The 18146-nt window shown below is 37.6% G+C and overlaps 1 protein-coding gene across 1 annotated transcript in view; it reads right to left on the bottom strand.

The window, feature by feature from the left end:
- The window catches only part of LOC135227030 (protein timeless-like), a 269166-nt gene that overhangs the window by 37674 nt on the left and 213346 nt on the right, over positions 1-18146 (bottom strand). Inside the window, 1 exon segment of the mRNA XM_064266817.1 lies at positions 6167-6301. Coding sequence (XP_064122887.1) covers positions 6167-6301 — 135 coding nt within the window.

Genomic DNA, 18146 nt, shown 5'->3' with positions numbered 1-18146 from the left:
ACAGGCCATGGTAGAGCAGATAGCTACAAACCTGCTGAAGAAGTTGACTCAGGACCTCCTGACTCAATCGTCACGTTTCAAGCCTTCTTCGTTGGCGCCCTTTCATCCGAAGTTCATCTCTTTGCTCCAACAGCACCCCTTTAGTGCAAAGAGACCCCAGTCTCATTCTAGACCCCACCCCAACTTGTGCTTCCATTTTAAGTCCATCAAGAACCACTCCACCGCCAAGTCTCAACCGAAGAAGTGAACAAGAAATCCTGTTCCCCAGTGAGAGCCAGGCTCCTAGAGTTCTGGGAAAAGTGGGCTCACAGGGGAGCAAAGCCATGGATCATCAGGGTATTAAAGGAGGGCTACTGTATCCCTTTCTCAGAGACAGTGCCCATAAACGTTGTCGAGGCTGTCCAAGGAAAGCAGTTGAACTCCCCAGGCCCACTACCAGGGGCAGCATTTTGCTTTCCAACCCTCAAGACGATGAGGACATGCAAGACACCCCTCAACCGAGGGAATCACGAACCCGAGGACTCCTTCAGCTCCCTGCAAGATTCCGTTAGTCATCCTACGATTCTACATAATCATTGTCTTTGGGGGGGGGAAGTATTTATAAGGACTTCATTCGGGCGAATGTTTGCCCTTCCATTGTAAAAATCTGTATATCCATATGTCCTCTCTTTTCTTCCAGGAACTAAAATGTTGAGTATTTTACGCCCTATCTTTTGATGTATATATGTCAGGAATCCGTCCTCTCCATGTAATATTCATGTATTTTTGTCTGTGAATAAACACATTCACAGTGGGGGCTCTGCCTCTTTTTTTACTATGTTTGCTCATGCGTGCATAATGTACACTACACTTTCGTCCGCACGCTGCCTATGTACAGCCCCATTTGCCAAATAAAGTTAGTTCACTCACTCTCCTCGTCTTACTCAGTCTTAACAGAAGAAGTAGTATAGGCCCATTCCAAGGGATTTACAATCAGTGTTCGTAGTTCCCAAAACATCAGGGGGCTGGAGGCTGGTACTGGGTGTAAGCGCTCTGAATCGCTTCATAGAAAAGACCAAGTTCAAGATGGAAATGATCCAGTTAGTCATGTCATCTATTCATCCAGGCAATTGGATGATTATCTGCACATCCCAGTTCATCCAAACATCCAGGAAGTACCTAAGGTTCGTCTTCTAAAGGAAGGTCTTCCAGTTCTGTTCCTCTGCTTCAGTCTTTCCATGGCCCCTCAAGTATTCTCTTGAGTTCTCTCTCCTCTTGCCAAATGGGTTCACCTATTGGGCATCAGCATCTGCCTTTATTTGAGGAACAGTGCACGAAGGACATTCAGACAACACTTCTTCTTGATAAAGAATTGGGAATCCTTCTAAATCTCCAGAAGTCCCAATTAGTACCGTCTCAAGAGATTTTTTATTAGGGAATGAATCTCAACTCTCAGACTTCTCAGGCTTTTCGTTCCCCAAAGAGAACCACAAGCTGCATTCAGTCAATTTCCAAGTTCCTCTCTCTCCCAGCGTGCTAAGCTCTACAGTGGATAAATCTGTTAGGAACACTTTCTTCGACCGGGACCTTAGTTCCATTGGGCAGGTTACACACAAGGGATCTTCAATTCTTCCTCAAAGCCAACTGGGACAGGAAGACTCAACCAGACTCAACGATTTTTCCTATCACGCAGGAGATAAAATCCGATCTCAAATGATGGCTACCAGAAAGAAGATACTCACAGGGGAGATCCCTTCTTCCTCCAACACAAACTTGTACTTTTACTCAGATGCTTCGGATTTGAGCATCTCACTTCCTTCCTTTTAGTCTGAATCTTGACTTCACGAAGCCTTTATCTAAACTTCTCTCCTGAGCAAAATGCTTGTTTTACCTTAAACTAGGCCCACAATAGTAGAGTAGTTCACTATTTCCTTGACCTCCAATTTTGTCTCTTACATTACTACTGCTTTTTTCCTGAAGCTATTTGACTGAGTGCCACAAATTACACCCTTAGTCCTGAAAAGTAGTGGGTGTTTGAAAAAATATATCTATTAGCTTATAAGGTGACCAAAATGTTCATGTTATATCTGTTCCATATCTATATTTTATTTAATCAGTCTTCATTCCATGACTGACAGCATCCCATCCATCTTATCTTATGTACTATATGTATTTGGAGACTTGTATCTATGGTGCATTATCTTCATTTTATTATTTTATTTAGCCAGTCCTTTCATAGACAGTTTTTAATCAGAGAATCCTGTCCCTCTTATATTGTGAAAATTTGTATATGTGTATTTATGGTGCATTATCTTCATTTTTATTTAATCAGTCTTTATCCCATGATTGAAAGCTTTTAGGCACAGGGTCCCGTCCACCCTATCTTATGCCAATTTGTTCAGTTGAAGAATGAAGGACACTGGAAGTCCCTTAGGTCCAAATTAAGACAATATTAAGTATAAACCATCCACTGTTAAGGAATGTTGTGAGTGCCTAACGCAATCTAAACCAAAGTAAACAGCCTCCGGCTATTGCTTTTATTTCTACATTATGGTAAGTCTAGTGATAAGTTCCAGATAGTACTTATTTATTATCCACCATCTCATTCCAAGTTTTCACCAGGAAGTTAACTGATCCTTCATGCCATAAATTCTATTCCCTGGGACTGTACTTTCAATTTAGTATAAGGTAAGCCTCTGGTATAATGCCTGAGAATTGTACTTAAAAAAATGATGATTATGACGATGAAAACGATAAGAAATATGGTACTTAACAGAAGAAACTACTTACGCTTAAACATATAATTCTGAAAGAATATGATACAATAAAAGTTATAAAGTCAGCATCTTACTGAATTTATAGCAAACAAAATGAGAAGGAATATAAAGTGAAAGATTATTTTGTTGATTAAAAAACATAATGGAACTAAAAACATAGGTGCTATCCCTGCATTTCATAACTAAATTCATGAAATGCATATGTAGGTGAACTGTTGAATACAACAAAAGCACAATACCTTACTCAGCATCCAGTGCCTGAAAATATTACTTGTGTGATATTAAAGGAGTCACCGTGCATGATCAGTGGGTCTTTAAACTCTGAATCTGACTTCTCATCTTCTTCATAATCTTCCAACATATAACTGCTTCTCATAAAGAAAAGCTTCCATACCTTACAAGGATATTTATTTATTTATGACTTGTTTCATCATAGTTTAAACAATACTCTACAATATTGGTAACTACTACTGGTTCATAATCCCTTATCCAAAACCATGGGGGCCAACTTTTTTTTTATTTTTTTTTTGCAACTTCAGAATTGAATCTTGCCCCAAAAAAGCTCACACAATTTATTTCCAACAAAAGCATTTTGTAAAACTAAAAACACAGCATCAAAAGAACTATAATTAACCTACACACAAGTGTATCATCTGATCTCATGTATGTAATCCTTGAAATTTTGTCATCAAAACATGATTTTCATCACAAATATCATGTATCATGCAAGTTGCATTTTTGGCAGATTGCAACAGGCTATGCTTAATGTACGAATTTAGTTTCAATAGATTATACTAAGCTAGGCTTCCTATTCCAGTCGCTGAAGTTCAGTACGCTGAATGCAAATTGTCATGCATTCAACCAGGCTTACCAAGCTTGTGGCTTTAATAATTACCCTGTAATCAATATTTCTTATAACTGACAACAATTAAGTATTCACAAAAAAGACATGTCTAAATAAATAACCAAGTTGAGAAACGGCTCTTTACCAATGTTATTTACTATAACTGTTGCAATGGTGACTTCCATACGTAAGAATGAAATATATTTTCATTTATCCTTCATGCAGTAGAAAATGTTTCAAGAAAGAATACCTCTACATTTGAGCCGCAGATTATAGCTGCAGCTGAATAAAACAAATATGTAATGTGGATTCTGCAAAACATTATGCAATACGCAGAAGTTATATCAGAAACTGGCAAAATCACACGCCTTTACTTTTGAAATGTATTGCTTTTATAAATGAAGTAAATCTGCATTTCTAAAACCCAACTTTGGTAATTTACAAGAATAAAGTATCTGAATTATGTTTCTTCTAGCAACTAATGGCAATGAGGGTGTCAATAGTACTCAATCAGCTGAGATTTTGATAATTAAACAATTGTCAGAATCCAAGTGGCCAATGATTGCAATATTGATATCCTGTAATAAAACAATAACACATGCAGTATACTATAATTAGTTATAGTATGCAAAACATGTTTCATTAAAATCATTATTAGAAATATATACTACGTATATGGTTTGACTTTTTCCTCATATATACCCCTCCACAAAAATGTCTGTTTTTAGATTTATAGGTAAGAGATGGTAAACCTTCACTAAAAAAGCAATTCCAATACAGGATTCAGTATTTTAAATGACTCATAATCCCAGACATATGGACCTTCTACTAAATAAAACTAAGGGTACATTTAAAAATAGACAATGAAAAATTATATAATTGTTAAAAGGGTCCTATGATTTGGTTAAAAAATAGCAAAGAGGAAGATGGTCTGGCAGAAAAATCTTATATAAAAGAGCAAAATAATTCGTTCTTAACTGGCAAATGCAAGTCCCACTTAACGAGACTGGAGGTAAATATTGCATATCATAGGAGGGGTACAATTATTGAAACTTTACCACCCCTTTTATTTTCTAACTTTTATAAATAAAAGCTACCCTTTTTAAAGTAATTGGATGGTCATTACAGAAGTGGAACACCTAGATTGAAGACTGTGGGGTATATCTGGAAAACATTTATTATATAATAATGTTGGTGTCCATCAAATACCAGCAAAGAGTTCTCTATTAATGAAGAAGCTGAAAAGCAATAAAGAAAGAAAGGCCACTGGGAACCGTTACAGATGCTAGTGTTAACAGCAAAATCAGATGAAAAATCTTAGGAATTGTAATCTGGTAAGTAATAACAGTGATTGTAATTTGATAAGTAACATGTAACAGTGTAAAATCAAAGAGATGATTAAAGATCAAATAAAGCAAAGCTTTACTTATGTTAACCAAAAAGAAAGCAACAAAAACAGCCCAATGTGAAAAGTGGTCAGGAAGATGTAGTGGGAATGTTTCAGGGGTGAATGTAATATGTAGCTTGTTTTGAATGCTAACAGGAAATACCCAAAACTGAAATGTATATGGCATTGGAGATTTTTTTCTCAAAATACATGAGATACTGGTGAAGAGAAGAAAGATAAAGAATGAGCTGTAATGGAAAACACAAGCCTTTTACCTTGGGACATGTTGCCATAAGAACAAACCATAGGCAAACACAGAAAAAAAACCTATGATACATGTATGAGTCCTATACTTCTCTAGGCAGTAGGAACTTGAGACTTACAAAGGGGAAGCCAAATGCAAACGTGTTAATGATGATGTTGATTATAGATCCCACAACTATAGTAAAGAGAATGTGAACTTGTGAATTATCACTAAATGTACGGTACACCCATTATACCTACTCATCCTAACTGCCACATTACTTAAATACTACCATGTCCAAATTGCATTATTAAAGTAAGCTAAGATGCACAATTGTTAACATAGAATGGACATTATAGCTTATTTTCAACAGTTATTTTGCAATGTGGGCAACATTATTAAAAACTTTTAGTTCTAATGATAAAACTTTTTTGAACTTATATTTACCTTTATGTGGACATTGACTGTCCAAATACTACAAATGCACATGGCCTTTTTCCAGCAATGTGAATAACTTACCTTAAGAGAATGACAGCAGAATGACATTTAAAAAACTCCAAGAAATGGATACTTTGTGTTTAGTTTTCAAGTTTCAACGCTAATAGAGTGTCTACCACTTAAAATAATTATTTCTGGGGTCCCCTACAGCATTTAAAATATATGGTTATCTTATTCTGTCCACTCAAATTATATTTACTTGCAACCATCTGTTTAAGCTGCCTAACAGTATAAGCTTATAGTACATCAACATAAATAATACAACAAATTTTCTTCCACTGATGATGTTGATTCCACATCAGATATGAGTAGGGAATCGATGTGCATACACAGGATTTTTCCCATCGCAATATCCTCTGTTGTTCTCTTTATGTCCGGGCATGCTTGGCTGATAATCTATATACTCATATCTGAAAAGGAATAATTCAAGTACTCACAAGAAAAGTGGAAAGCCACAGGCTCAGGTTTTGGGATGTCTGGTCCGACGATCTTCAGTTTAGAATAGCATGCCTCCAGAAGCTGGAGCTGAAGGTACTGTATATGATTACTGTACCCTTCCTCCTTCAACTTATCTAAGGATTACAAAAATACATATAAATTACCAATTTCCTTTCAAAATCACTACCATTTATTCTGGAGCTAAAGACATAGCTTACCTCTTGCTGTGCTAACTATCACCAAAATTTAGCCTTGTTCCTGTGATACTACCTGTGTCATAATCATGCAAAACTCAGCTTCATAGTTGAAAGGCACATACACCTTACAATGTCATAGGCAAATCTCACTTTCATTCCCCAATGTGTAAATGTCATCTCAATGTGATTAATTTGAGTAACAGTCATCCTTGAAGCTTTAGAAGACTCATGAACTAGGTGTGTAACAGTAAATAACTAGCTAAGTGATTTCTTTCCCACAAGCTTGCAAAACAATTTTTGCTTAATTTTCACTGAAACTAGTCATCCAAGTATAATTTTTAAAATATACTTTAATATTTTAAGGATTAATACTAATACAATATGTGCATTAGAGTATCACCAAACCAACAGCACATGATATCACTTCTACAGAATAAATGTGAATTTCACTAGGAAACAGCAATCAACAACAAACAAAAAAGTTTCTAAAGCTTTTCATCTTAGATAGATTTCCATGAAGATAGAATTTATATACTATTGGCACAGAGGTCTAAATCTTAAAATACTTCCATAAAAATAGGTATTGTAGTTTGGTTGTAACAGTTGCATAACATCTCAAATATACACAATATAAAATATATACCCATATACTAAACCAGCTATTTGTTTATTAACTAAATATCTAAATGTATATAATTTTACATTATATATACTATATATATATATATATATATATATATATATATATATATATATATATATATATGTATATGTATATATATATATATATATATATATATATAATATATATATATATATATATATATATACTATCATGAAAGTACATTATATACCTTGAAAAGACAGTATAATAGTATTGGATATGATAGTGGTAGTTAATTAAGTATATTAACACTGTTTATATATTTCACATCATATATGGTTTATGTAGGTAACAGGTTTAGTTTATAGGTACTGTAAGCCACTTGCTAATGTACCTTGTGGGTCTTATAAGTAAAAACAATGATGGAAGGTACAAGAAGTTTTTAAATGGTAACCATCACTGACTTTTTTTTATTCTTCTTGTAAAAATGTTCAAGTTGAAGATGATGCATGTAGTAATGACAGTTGTGCCCATTAAACTATTTTAAACTACTATTTTGTCTGAAGTCCACGTTTACATACATAATTAATAGCTTGGATGTTTTTGTTACTTGTGCTGTGTTCTCTTCATTAAAATTAGTTACTTTACCTCTTACATTTTGCAAAGAATTGTTCCTTCTATACACACATGTATATGTAATTGTAATAACCAGAATGTCCTCTCAACTTCCCATTGTTGATATGCGGAACAAACCTTCAGTATTAACAATATGATAAATCTTCTGGTGCCGGCTGGAAACCAGTTAAAAAACAATCAAAGTCTGTGTATGCAAGGAATCTGTGGCATCTGGCATCTAATGCATAGAAGAGGTGGAGAGTGGTCATGAACCACACATGAACCTCGTGACGCATTTGGTCTTTCTTCAATCGCTCTGGAAAGCGGATGTTTGCTCTGTTCTCCTCCTTCCTAAGCTAGTTTTTTGGATAACGCGTGATTCCTTTGTACCTTTTGGTGTTTTGGGGTTTCTGTGTGTGCTTTGTGTGTTGCTATGGATCCCTCCAAGAAGTCCCAAACTCAACAGTGCATGTGTCTAGGTCCTTAAGAATTCCCATGTTCATGATTCCTAGCTTCCTACTTGACTGACCCCCATACATTTTGCAGTAGGTGTCATTTTAATTTTTGTGAAGTTACCATTCCATGCCTGGAGTGTTGCTCCTGGCCTTTTATGCAATGGAAGAACTTCTACAGGAAGAGGGAGTATTGTAGGATTTCTAAGCGCCCTTCTTGGGAAAAATTCACCCCTCCTAGAGTGGAAGCTTTTGCTTCCCCTTCTTCCAGACTTTTTCCTTTTTTCATCTTCATCCATTGAAGTATCTGGAGTTGCTCAGGGTGATATCTTGTTTAATGTGACCCCTATCTTCGAGAGAGAGAAGTCCCTTCGAGGAGGGAGGAGACAGCACCATCTTGTTCCTTTGTTTCAGAAAGCAATTGCACAAGATGGTGTCTGTGTGGGCCGCCTTAAGCCTACGAGGGGTCCCATTCTTGGAGGACCTGTTGTCCCATTTCAGCCTTGGCTCCCCCTGCAGTTCCCACTCCTCCCAGCCTCCATTAATTTTGGGTCGAGTGTGCAGCCATCTAGCAGGACGCCATCAGTAACTATGCCTCATCCTGGATCACCCTTTATCTCGCTATCAGTGAGACCATGATGTCACTCCCAGCATCATCTCTGCCTGTTGCTGTGATATCACATCCAGCTTCCTCCATGACATCATCCCAGACATTTGCCGATACATCGGAGGTGTTCTTGCAGGCTGCGGTAGACAAAATGGACTCTGCTTTTTTAAAGAGATATCGTTGTATCTCTAAGAGGAAACATCTTAGATCACCATCTTCTTCTTCATTGTTTCCTTCACCTTCATTCCTCCTCCTCACTCTTGCATTAGACGAAGGATTGAGGACTTCGTTGCTTCACCTTCTGGGAGTGGGAGAGATGTATCGTCTCCTTCCCCACATGGATGTGTCTCCTCTTCATGTGCGTGGATGCGATTCTCTCTCTCATGTTCCTGTGCCTGTGAACGATGATCTTCCCCCTTCTTTTCCTCAGAGGCCTCTCTCTCTGGCTCTACTTCTCCTCAAGCTGTTCAAGTTTGTCGTAAGGATGACAAAGCTCCAATTAAGAAGTCAAAGGTGGTAGTCCCTCAGGTCAGTGATCCAGCTACTTCAAGACCCTTAAGACTTTTCTCCTCTTCGTAAGTCCCATTTGAAAGCTAAGTCTAGAGCTTCCTCGCCTGTTGATCCCTCAAACAGATGTGTTTCAAGTGACGGCCGTGAGGTCGTAGAAGGTCGCAGCTGTAAGGCAGTCTACAGACGTGCTTCTTCTTCACTTCATGATGGTGTAGGTGATCGTTTCACCCATTACCAAGAAGTCTAGGCATTCCTTTCTCATTCTCCTAGGAGGTCCTACGTTCATCGTTTGACTTCTAGAGTCAGGGGTCATGACTCATCTAGGCAGAGAATTCATGCTTCTCCTTCTCCCAGATGGTGTTATATATGTAGTTCATCGTCGCACGGTCATGCATGTTTGTCGCATGGCCTTGTACATGATTCATCACACGGCTGTGTATTTCATCGCACAGTCATGATGTGATTCTGCTTGTTGCTGGCATAGTACACTCCCACCCATTCCTTCGTTCACAGATGTAGTCCTTCAAGGAGAAGAGGTCGTTTCTCTTTCAAAGAGGAGCTCTCCAGTGGCCAAAGGAAGTGAACGATGATCTTCCCCCTTCTTTTCCTCAGAGGCCTCTCTCTCTGGCTCTACTTCTCCTCAAAGCTGTTCAAGTTGTCGTAAGGATGACAAAGCTCCAATTAAGAAGTCAAAGGTCTAGTCCCTCAGGTCAGTGATCCAGCTACTTCAAGACCTTAAGAAACTTTCTCCTCTTCGTAAGTCCCATTTGAAAGCTAAGTCTAGAGCTCCCTCGCCTGTTGATCCCTCAAACAGATGTGTTTCAAGTGACGGCCGTGAGGTCGTAGAAGGTCGCAGCTGTAAGGCAGTCTACAGACGTGCTTCTTCTTCACTTCATGATGGTGTAGGTGATCGTTTCACCCATTACCAAGAAGTCTAGGCATTCCTCTTCTCATTCTCCTAGGAGGTCCTACGTTCATCGTTTGACTTCTAGAGTCAGGGGTCATGACTCATCTAGGCAGAGAATTCATGCTTCTCCTTCTCCCAGATGGTGTTATATATGTAGTTCATCGTCGCACGGTCATGCATGTTTGTCGCATGGCCTTGTACATGATTCATCACACGGCTGTGTATTTCATCGCACAGTCATGATGTGATTCTGCTTTGTTGCTGGCATATGTACACTCCCATTCCTTCGTTCACAGATGTAGTCCTTCAAGGAGAAGAGGTCGTTTCTCTTTCAAAGAGGAGCTCTCCAGTGGCCAAAGGAAGTGACAGGGATCTTTCTCAGCAGTATACTTCAGGAGTAAGCTTCATTGCAGGATCCAAAGGAGGGGGAGAGTCAGGAGTTTTTTCTTCTTACATGGAGGTTGTTGATCTCATTCGTGAGTTAAGAATCTTTCTAAGAGGACTCAGACTCTGTCTTCTATGACCCCTACAGGTACAGAGGCCTTGCTTGGCCCCAAGAAGGATGTGAGGACTTCGTTTGAGCTACCCTGTTCTGGGCATGGTCAATTGATTCTGCAGCATGTTAATTCTTTGGTCTCATTCATATATTATATGCAATTTGTCTGAAGCCTGGCTTAACCCTGGATCAGGTTAGGGCTGAGGGTCCTTCCTTATCTTTTCAAAGGCTTCTAACTTGGAGTCTACTGCTTCTTCTGCCTTTCAGACTGTCTCGTGGCTGGACTTGTGGTTGTTGGCAGTAGCTAGGATAACATCGCCCTATTCTGCAAGAGGTTCTGTCAGCCCTCCTCCTTTCATCAGATTTCTTCAGTCTGATGTGAAGGCCATCTCGTACCTGAGTGCTAATTTGTGGCCTAACTTGATCCTTATTAGAAGGGATGCAGCCCTTTCTAAAGTGGCTTGTTCTGTGGACTCTGAGTCCTTGTTGTCTCTCCGGAATGGAAACCTCCTAGAGTTCTAGCTCCTCTTTCCTAGAAGTTTGAAGAATGGGATAGACAGATGGCGGGCTTACACCAACGATCGAATTGTCCAGCATGCATTCACTGAATCGAAGGCTCATTCTCATCCTCCACCTCCAAGGCAGAATAAGCAGTCACCTTCAAGGAAGTTTTCTAAGCCACTGAATTCCACTAGAGCCTCTCAGCCAGCACCTACTACGAAGAAGCAGCCTCAGCAGCGTCCCTTTCAGCTTCGGTTTTCCAAACCGGGGAGGGGGGCTAAGGGAAGGGGCAGGTTAGGTCATCGATAGAAAGGGCACCACTCCCCTCCTGTTGCCATAGGTGGGGGATGTCTGGCAGGCTACTGGGACAAATGGCAAATGCACAAAGGAGAAAAGTTGGTAGTAGTTGTCTATTTCCATTAACTTTCCTCCTCTCTCCAATGATCCTCTCCTACACTTGACATATGCTCAAGGCTCTAAGAAACACCTGGCTTTCCAGGAGGAAGTGTTGAAAATGATGGACAGGGTTCTACAGTTGAGCCTTCCTGGCTCCAAAGGCCATGGGCAATTGGAGGCCAGTGAGAGACTTTCCACACTGAATCTCTTTATCAAGAAGACAAGGTTCAGGATAAGAGACACCCCGGACAGTCTTGGCAGCCATAAGGGAGAATGACTTCATGCTGTCATGAAGGATGATTACTTTCAGATTTGAATTCACCCTTCGTCCAGGAAGTGCCTCCACTTCAGCCTCACGGAGCAGGTTTTCCAGTTCAAGGTCCTTTGCTTCTGTTTGACTACAGCACCCCAGCCATTCACAAGGGTCTTTACCCTGGTGTCAACATGGGCTCATGCTCAGGAATTCACCTGTTGAGATATCTTGACGACTGACTGGTCTTAGCAAGTTCCAGGGAGAAACTGGTTCATGGCTACATCTCAAAATCCCTTGGTTCATGATGACTGATTTGCCATGTTTTTCATTCCTTTCCTGAAGGAGTTTGTTAACAACAATCCTAAAGATTGTTGCTTTGTCCCATTAGAGCACTGCATTGCTATCTAAAAAAGGCCTTGTCACACTAAGGCCTAGGTGTCGTAGACTTTTTGCTAACACATGCCGAGCTAACAAGGAAGTGTCCAAGGATACCTTTACTTTTTGGCTTCAAGAGGTGATTAAGACAAGCCTACTCCTCACCTTCAATTCTGTCACAAATACTGTGCATGCAAGAGCACACGACATCTGAGGAACAAGTTCCTCTCTGGCATTTAAGAAGAACTTGTCTGTTCATAGGATTTTGATGCTGGTTAATGGCTTCAGCAGACCACTTTCACTTCCTTTTACTTCAAGGATATTGCCCACAGGTCCTTGGACACTTTTTCTTTGGGTCTGGTGTTGGCTGCCCAACAAGTTGTGTAGGTCATCCAGTGCGCCTGGCGAGACAGTATCTTGCTTAAAATGATTGTGTGAATGAGAGAATGAGTGAGATGACTGGTCTCCTTCTTTCCCTTTTTTCCCATTCATTCCTTCGGGTGAGTTGAAGATTAGACACATCATACGCTGGATATGGCTTGATGCAGGTGAGTACTACAGCCTTACTGTTATAGCACTTATTATAATGTCCATACAGCATACAAATCTGCTTCTCAGTAGCATATACTCCTCTCTACAGCAAGGGAGGTGAGGAGTGGTGACAAACCCTTTGCTTGTGGCCAGCATAGTTTGTTGCTTGAACAAGGGAAGTTCTCATTTTCTTCCATGGATGCAATGAATCTGAACAAGTCTCATTGTGTTGACTGCCAGTGGACTGAGTTTTAGATACCTATATATCTAATTTATCACAAGCTTAGACACCCTTCTTTAGAACTCTCATTTCTGGGAAGGGTGGTCAGGTGTGGCAAACTTCTAGTTGGTTCGGGATTCTTGTACCTCCCTCCAAGTATGAGTCTATCCTATTGTTGAGACCAAAGGTTTGTTCTACAATGGAACAAATGACAAATTTTTAATCAATTTGTATTTTTCATAGCTAACAAACCTGAGGTCTTATCTTAATGTTGACTGCCCACCTCTAGCTGCCCCTCTGGTTTGGAAGAAAGACTAAATGTGTCACAAGGCTCATGCATGGTCGATGACTACTCTCCACCTCATCTACACATTAGATGCCAGATGCCACAGATTCCTTGCATATACAATCTTTGATTGTTTTTAACCAGTTTCCAGCTGGCACCAGATGATTTAGCCTATTGTTAAAACCTCAGGTTTATTAAAAATTTGTCATATCTCTTCACACCTTTTGTATATGGTTGTCACCACAAAGCCTAAGGTCTAAATGATGAAATTCTGATGTCTGCAGCAGGAGTTTGAACTAGCATTTGGTATATCAGAACAAAGTTAATATATAATATATATATATATAGATATATATATATTATATATTATATATATATCATATATATATAAAATTATATAATATTAAATAATATTATATAAAATAATAAAAAATATATATATATGGATATATATACATATATATATATATATATATATATATATATATATATATGAATAATATATATATATATATATCACATACATACATATATACTATATTTGTGTGCAAATGAATTCTGTTAAAACACAATGCTGGCCAGACTCCCACACTTATTAAGTAGTGAAAGTGAACGACAGAAGAAGTGACATTGGTGAAAAATATAGTGGGAGATATGCCCTTAGGTGATGCCTGGGGTCACCGCTAAGCCAACATTGGTTCTGTCAATTGTCTTAATCCACTTCATTGTTGCCTTAAGGAAGATATTGTCTATATGGTCAAATTCCAATGCTCCACTGGAAAGTTTATCCTATTGTCGTGTTGTTTTATCAGTGAAGACTCCACCATCTGATATTTGTATCGACATCTGCTTTTTCATTAAATTCGGGATGAGTTCCAATCCATGGTATGGCTCCTGTTATTTATATGATAGAAAATTGCTGAACTATGTTGTCCATATCTAATTGAGCGCTTATGTTGAGTTAATCTTTCCAAGAGATTTTCATCTGAATCTATAGTATGAATATCACAATCCCTACAGAGGATTTCATAGACTCCTACATCTTTAGAAACTGGTGTCTGCTGAACGTTAATTACAGATTTCCCTAATGTATTCGGGTAAGTGAAGATGAAAGGGTTAGGATGGCTAAAGGTTTGTTTGATCTCTCGTAAATTATCCACATGAGGGATTATGATTTTGTTTGTGAATTTTTCCTTTTCTTTATTTTCTGTGGGTTTGTAAATAATGCTCTTTGCTTTGTGTATGGCTTTTCTAATATGTGCTTGGGGTATTTTAACAAGTTGATTTTTTATTGTTTCAGGTTCTTTGTTAAGAAAATCTGGGGAGCAAATTCTCGGGGCTCTAAGAAATAAGTTACTTGCTATGCTACATTTAATTGAAATGTCATGATAGCTGTAAAAATGTATGTATGAAAGTGAGAATGTGGCTTTCCTGAAGAGAGTGAATTTGTAGTTCTTAGTAGTTCTGATGATTAAGACGGTTATTGTTTTCCCATTCTACTTTAAATTTTATGCTCAGGATCAAGGAATTTAATTTTGTAGAAACACATCAGCATCACCCTACTTGTTTTTCCAGTATGTTAAGATGTCGTCTACATGGCGAAGCCAAATCATATGTGCAGGTTTGATGGGTTTATAATTACTGTTTTGAAATACTCCATATATAAGTTTGCTAACAGGACTAAGCGGACTCCCCATACTGCAATCAAATTTTTGAAAGTAAAAGTTATCACCAGAGAAAACGACGTTATTATTGATGTAGAGCTCTATATATTGTATTATGTATTTTATTTTATTCTATGGGGAACTGGTAAGCAAATGGTTCAAGTTTATTTCTGAGGAACATTAATACATTTTTTATGGGTACTTTTGTGAAAAGGGAGTCTACGTCTAGGCTGAGAAGTTTTACGTTATGTATGGGGACATTTGCCGACCTAAATGTGTTGCAAAAGTCTTTGTAATGTTTTATATTACTAGGCAATAGTTACTAAAAAGGGGGATAGTAATTCTGCTAACCATTTTGAAATTCTGTAGTTAAAAGCTCCAGCACACAAGATTATGGGACGGAAGGGGATGTCAACTAGGTATTTTGAGATTGATTGCTTTAAATTCTTCCAAAATTTCTATATTTTTCTTACTTTTACCAATGTTTCTGTTTTTTTGAAGAAATCTACTGGGACATCATAGCTCAGGTTTTTTTGTTAATTTCTCATAGGTAGTTGTATCATTTAAAAGTTCACTTATCTTTTCTTAGTAGAAACTCTTGTCCATTAACACAATTTTTCCATCTTTATTTGATCTAGTGATTATAACGTCTAGTTTGTGGAGTGAGTTTATAGCTATCATATATCTTTTAGGCATGGATAGGATGTTCAGAAGAATTACCTCAAAACATATTTCATCTTTCTTGTAATTGTTAACAACAATGTATTCATCAAATGTTACTAGGAAGTCGAATTTATGTTTTTTATCAGGTTTAAGGCCAAATGACAAACCTAAGTTTAAGACTATGGATTGGTTATTAGTTAGGAGGCACTTGAATAGATTCATTACTTTGTTTTTCAATTACGAACTAGCCTATTGTAATGAATAACACTATTGTGAGCAGCTGTGTCGATACAAGTGGAGGATAGGTACTTATACGTGGGCTCCAAAGTGATGATTTGGAGGTTGTCCTGAGCCTGACTGATGGTTTTTCGGTGCGTAGTATATTAATTGTCATTTGTAAAATTAATATAAACCTATTGCAATTTTAACTTAGGATTTATGGCATTTTTGTTTCACTGACTTTAGTCAAAATTAATTTCAGAACCTTTTTGCACTCCTCTTACTATACTGTTAACTGAATATTGCAAATTGGCTTTTATGTTGTTATACAGCCTCTAATGAGAAGTAACTATACTTTGAATTGTACTAATGAATCTGAAGTTCCAGGAACTGAGTACAAAGAACAGAACTAGAGGAATTAATTCTCTATGATAAGTGTAGCTTGGACTCTAGATTGCATCTATGAATTTTTTTGTGAGTGTTTAATGCTATCTAGTTTAAGTTATATTATATTGAACCATCTTACTGAATTTTGTTTTGTGAGCCTGTGGTGCCTGTGAACAGTTTGGGTTTTCATTTGTACTAAAAACTGCCTACTGTACCAGTCCATAATTAGGCACAGTTTTGAATAATTAGATTTGTGCCCAAACTAGGTACAGTTTTGAATCATTAGATTTGCGCCCAAACTTTTTGAAAAGGTTGTATTTTTTATGGTGCTTGTACTTTGAACCTTATGAATACTTGAATTTTGTGCAGAAGTAGATTTTTATGAATAGTAGTTAGTTTTGTATGTTTTTGATAATTATGTAATGAATTTAAGTATAATAAATACCGTTTTTACATCACGAGAAGCTTTACATACAAACCCAATTTACTTATAGTGTGTACTTAGCAGTTCACCAGTTCCCAGGTTCACCAACCTTTGTTTATCAAACAGAAGTCCTACTGCACATGCTAACTATGGAAACTCTGGTATGTATCTGCTACTTTACTTTTTGATAGTGTACTCACTTGTTTCGTTCTCAAGGAGTTACCCCTCTACGATGTGCCAGTGCTCCATTGTGACTAGACTAATCAAAGAAATATCTTTTAGCCTGGTCTTGTAGCCGGGTATTGTGTCGAATGATAAATACTATGACATGTGATAAGAGTATAATGGACTCAGGACAAGAGGGTATTTTCTCTCATCTTCAGCAAGGCTGAACCCAGTTTGTCCCACATCAAAATCTGGAAGAACCTCTTCTAGTCAACGTAGAGTGTACATGGCAACCTAGTGCTCCTCACTAAAGATCGCTTCAATTCTAATTTTTTCAATCAAGATCATGGAAACTTCTAAAATTAAAAGTTAAATGCTTATTTTTAAGCTCCAGTTATAAATTGTTAGTTTAAACTGTGGAACAAGTATTTATTTTTTGTATGAAAGCTGAAAACCGGCTTTTGTTTTACGAGCATGTAGTCAGTGCTTTCTTATGGTCTCTTGTTTGCTATTTGTGAAAAACACAAAATTTGAAGAATGTGTCATTCTATCTAGAAGTTCTAGCAAAGGAAATGTTCCACAATTTATTATTAATTTACATAATCCTTTCAGATAACAATGTTTACAATAACCTAAGCAGTAGCCTACATGAGATTCCAGCCTAAAAGATTAAGTGAGAGTAATTTAAACTATATAGTAGATTTTGCTTGTAGCCTATAACCTAGGATTACATATCACCCTGGATTAGGTAGTACCCTAAATTAAGCTAGGAACATTTTAAAATGTCCTTTTTATGGTCCTAGGAACAGCCTAGTTTTACACAAGGACCCCAGGATTTGGTAAACCGGCTACAGATTTTCCCCTTAATATAGCCTGTATACTTAAACATGATCTAAACAATCCAGGATCAGGCAGTACCTTATATCATGTTAATTGATACAATTCTACTAAACATCCATCCCATTACTGGACTAAATCATTATTCTAGACAAAGTTATCTAGGAGTAAATGAAGACAGTAATCTGTGCCGGATGAGATAATAACCTAACTTTAAGGGTAAATACTAGGGTAATTGTGTTTTTACGTAACCCATACCTTTGAGTGTGAATTAAATCCTCCAGATTAGACAGTATCCTTGATTAGAATAGGTGAGGGCCTAGCTATAACATTATTGGGTTACTGTTTTATATAGTAGACCAAATAACCTAGGATTGGATATAAACAACGACCTGAGTTAGACAAATATAGTAGTCTAACTATAAAGGTACATATTTGTAAGTTTCTGTTTTGTATAGCCTATACATTTTAATGTCATCTATAATAATCTGGATTGGGTACTACCCTGTGATAGGCTACGAAAGAACAAATAAGCCTAGGATTATTACATATAAATAATATTCAAGCTTTTACAACTTGGTAGCCTATCAGTAAGCCTACATGCTAGCAAGATCTTATGTATGCTATATCCTTAAAAGTGATATAAACCTAGAGCAGGCCGTACCCTAAT

The sequence above is a fragment of the Macrobrachium nipponense genome, chromosome 15 (genome assembly GCF_015104395.2).
Source record: "Macrobrachium nipponense isolate FS-2020 chromosome 15, ASM1510439v2, whole genome shotgun sequence".
Taxonomy (NCBI): Eukaryota; Metazoa; Arthropoda; class Malacostraca; order Decapoda; family Palaemonidae; genus Macrobrachium; species Macrobrachium nipponense.
This window is presented reverse-complemented; position numbering and strand designations above follow the sequence as displayed.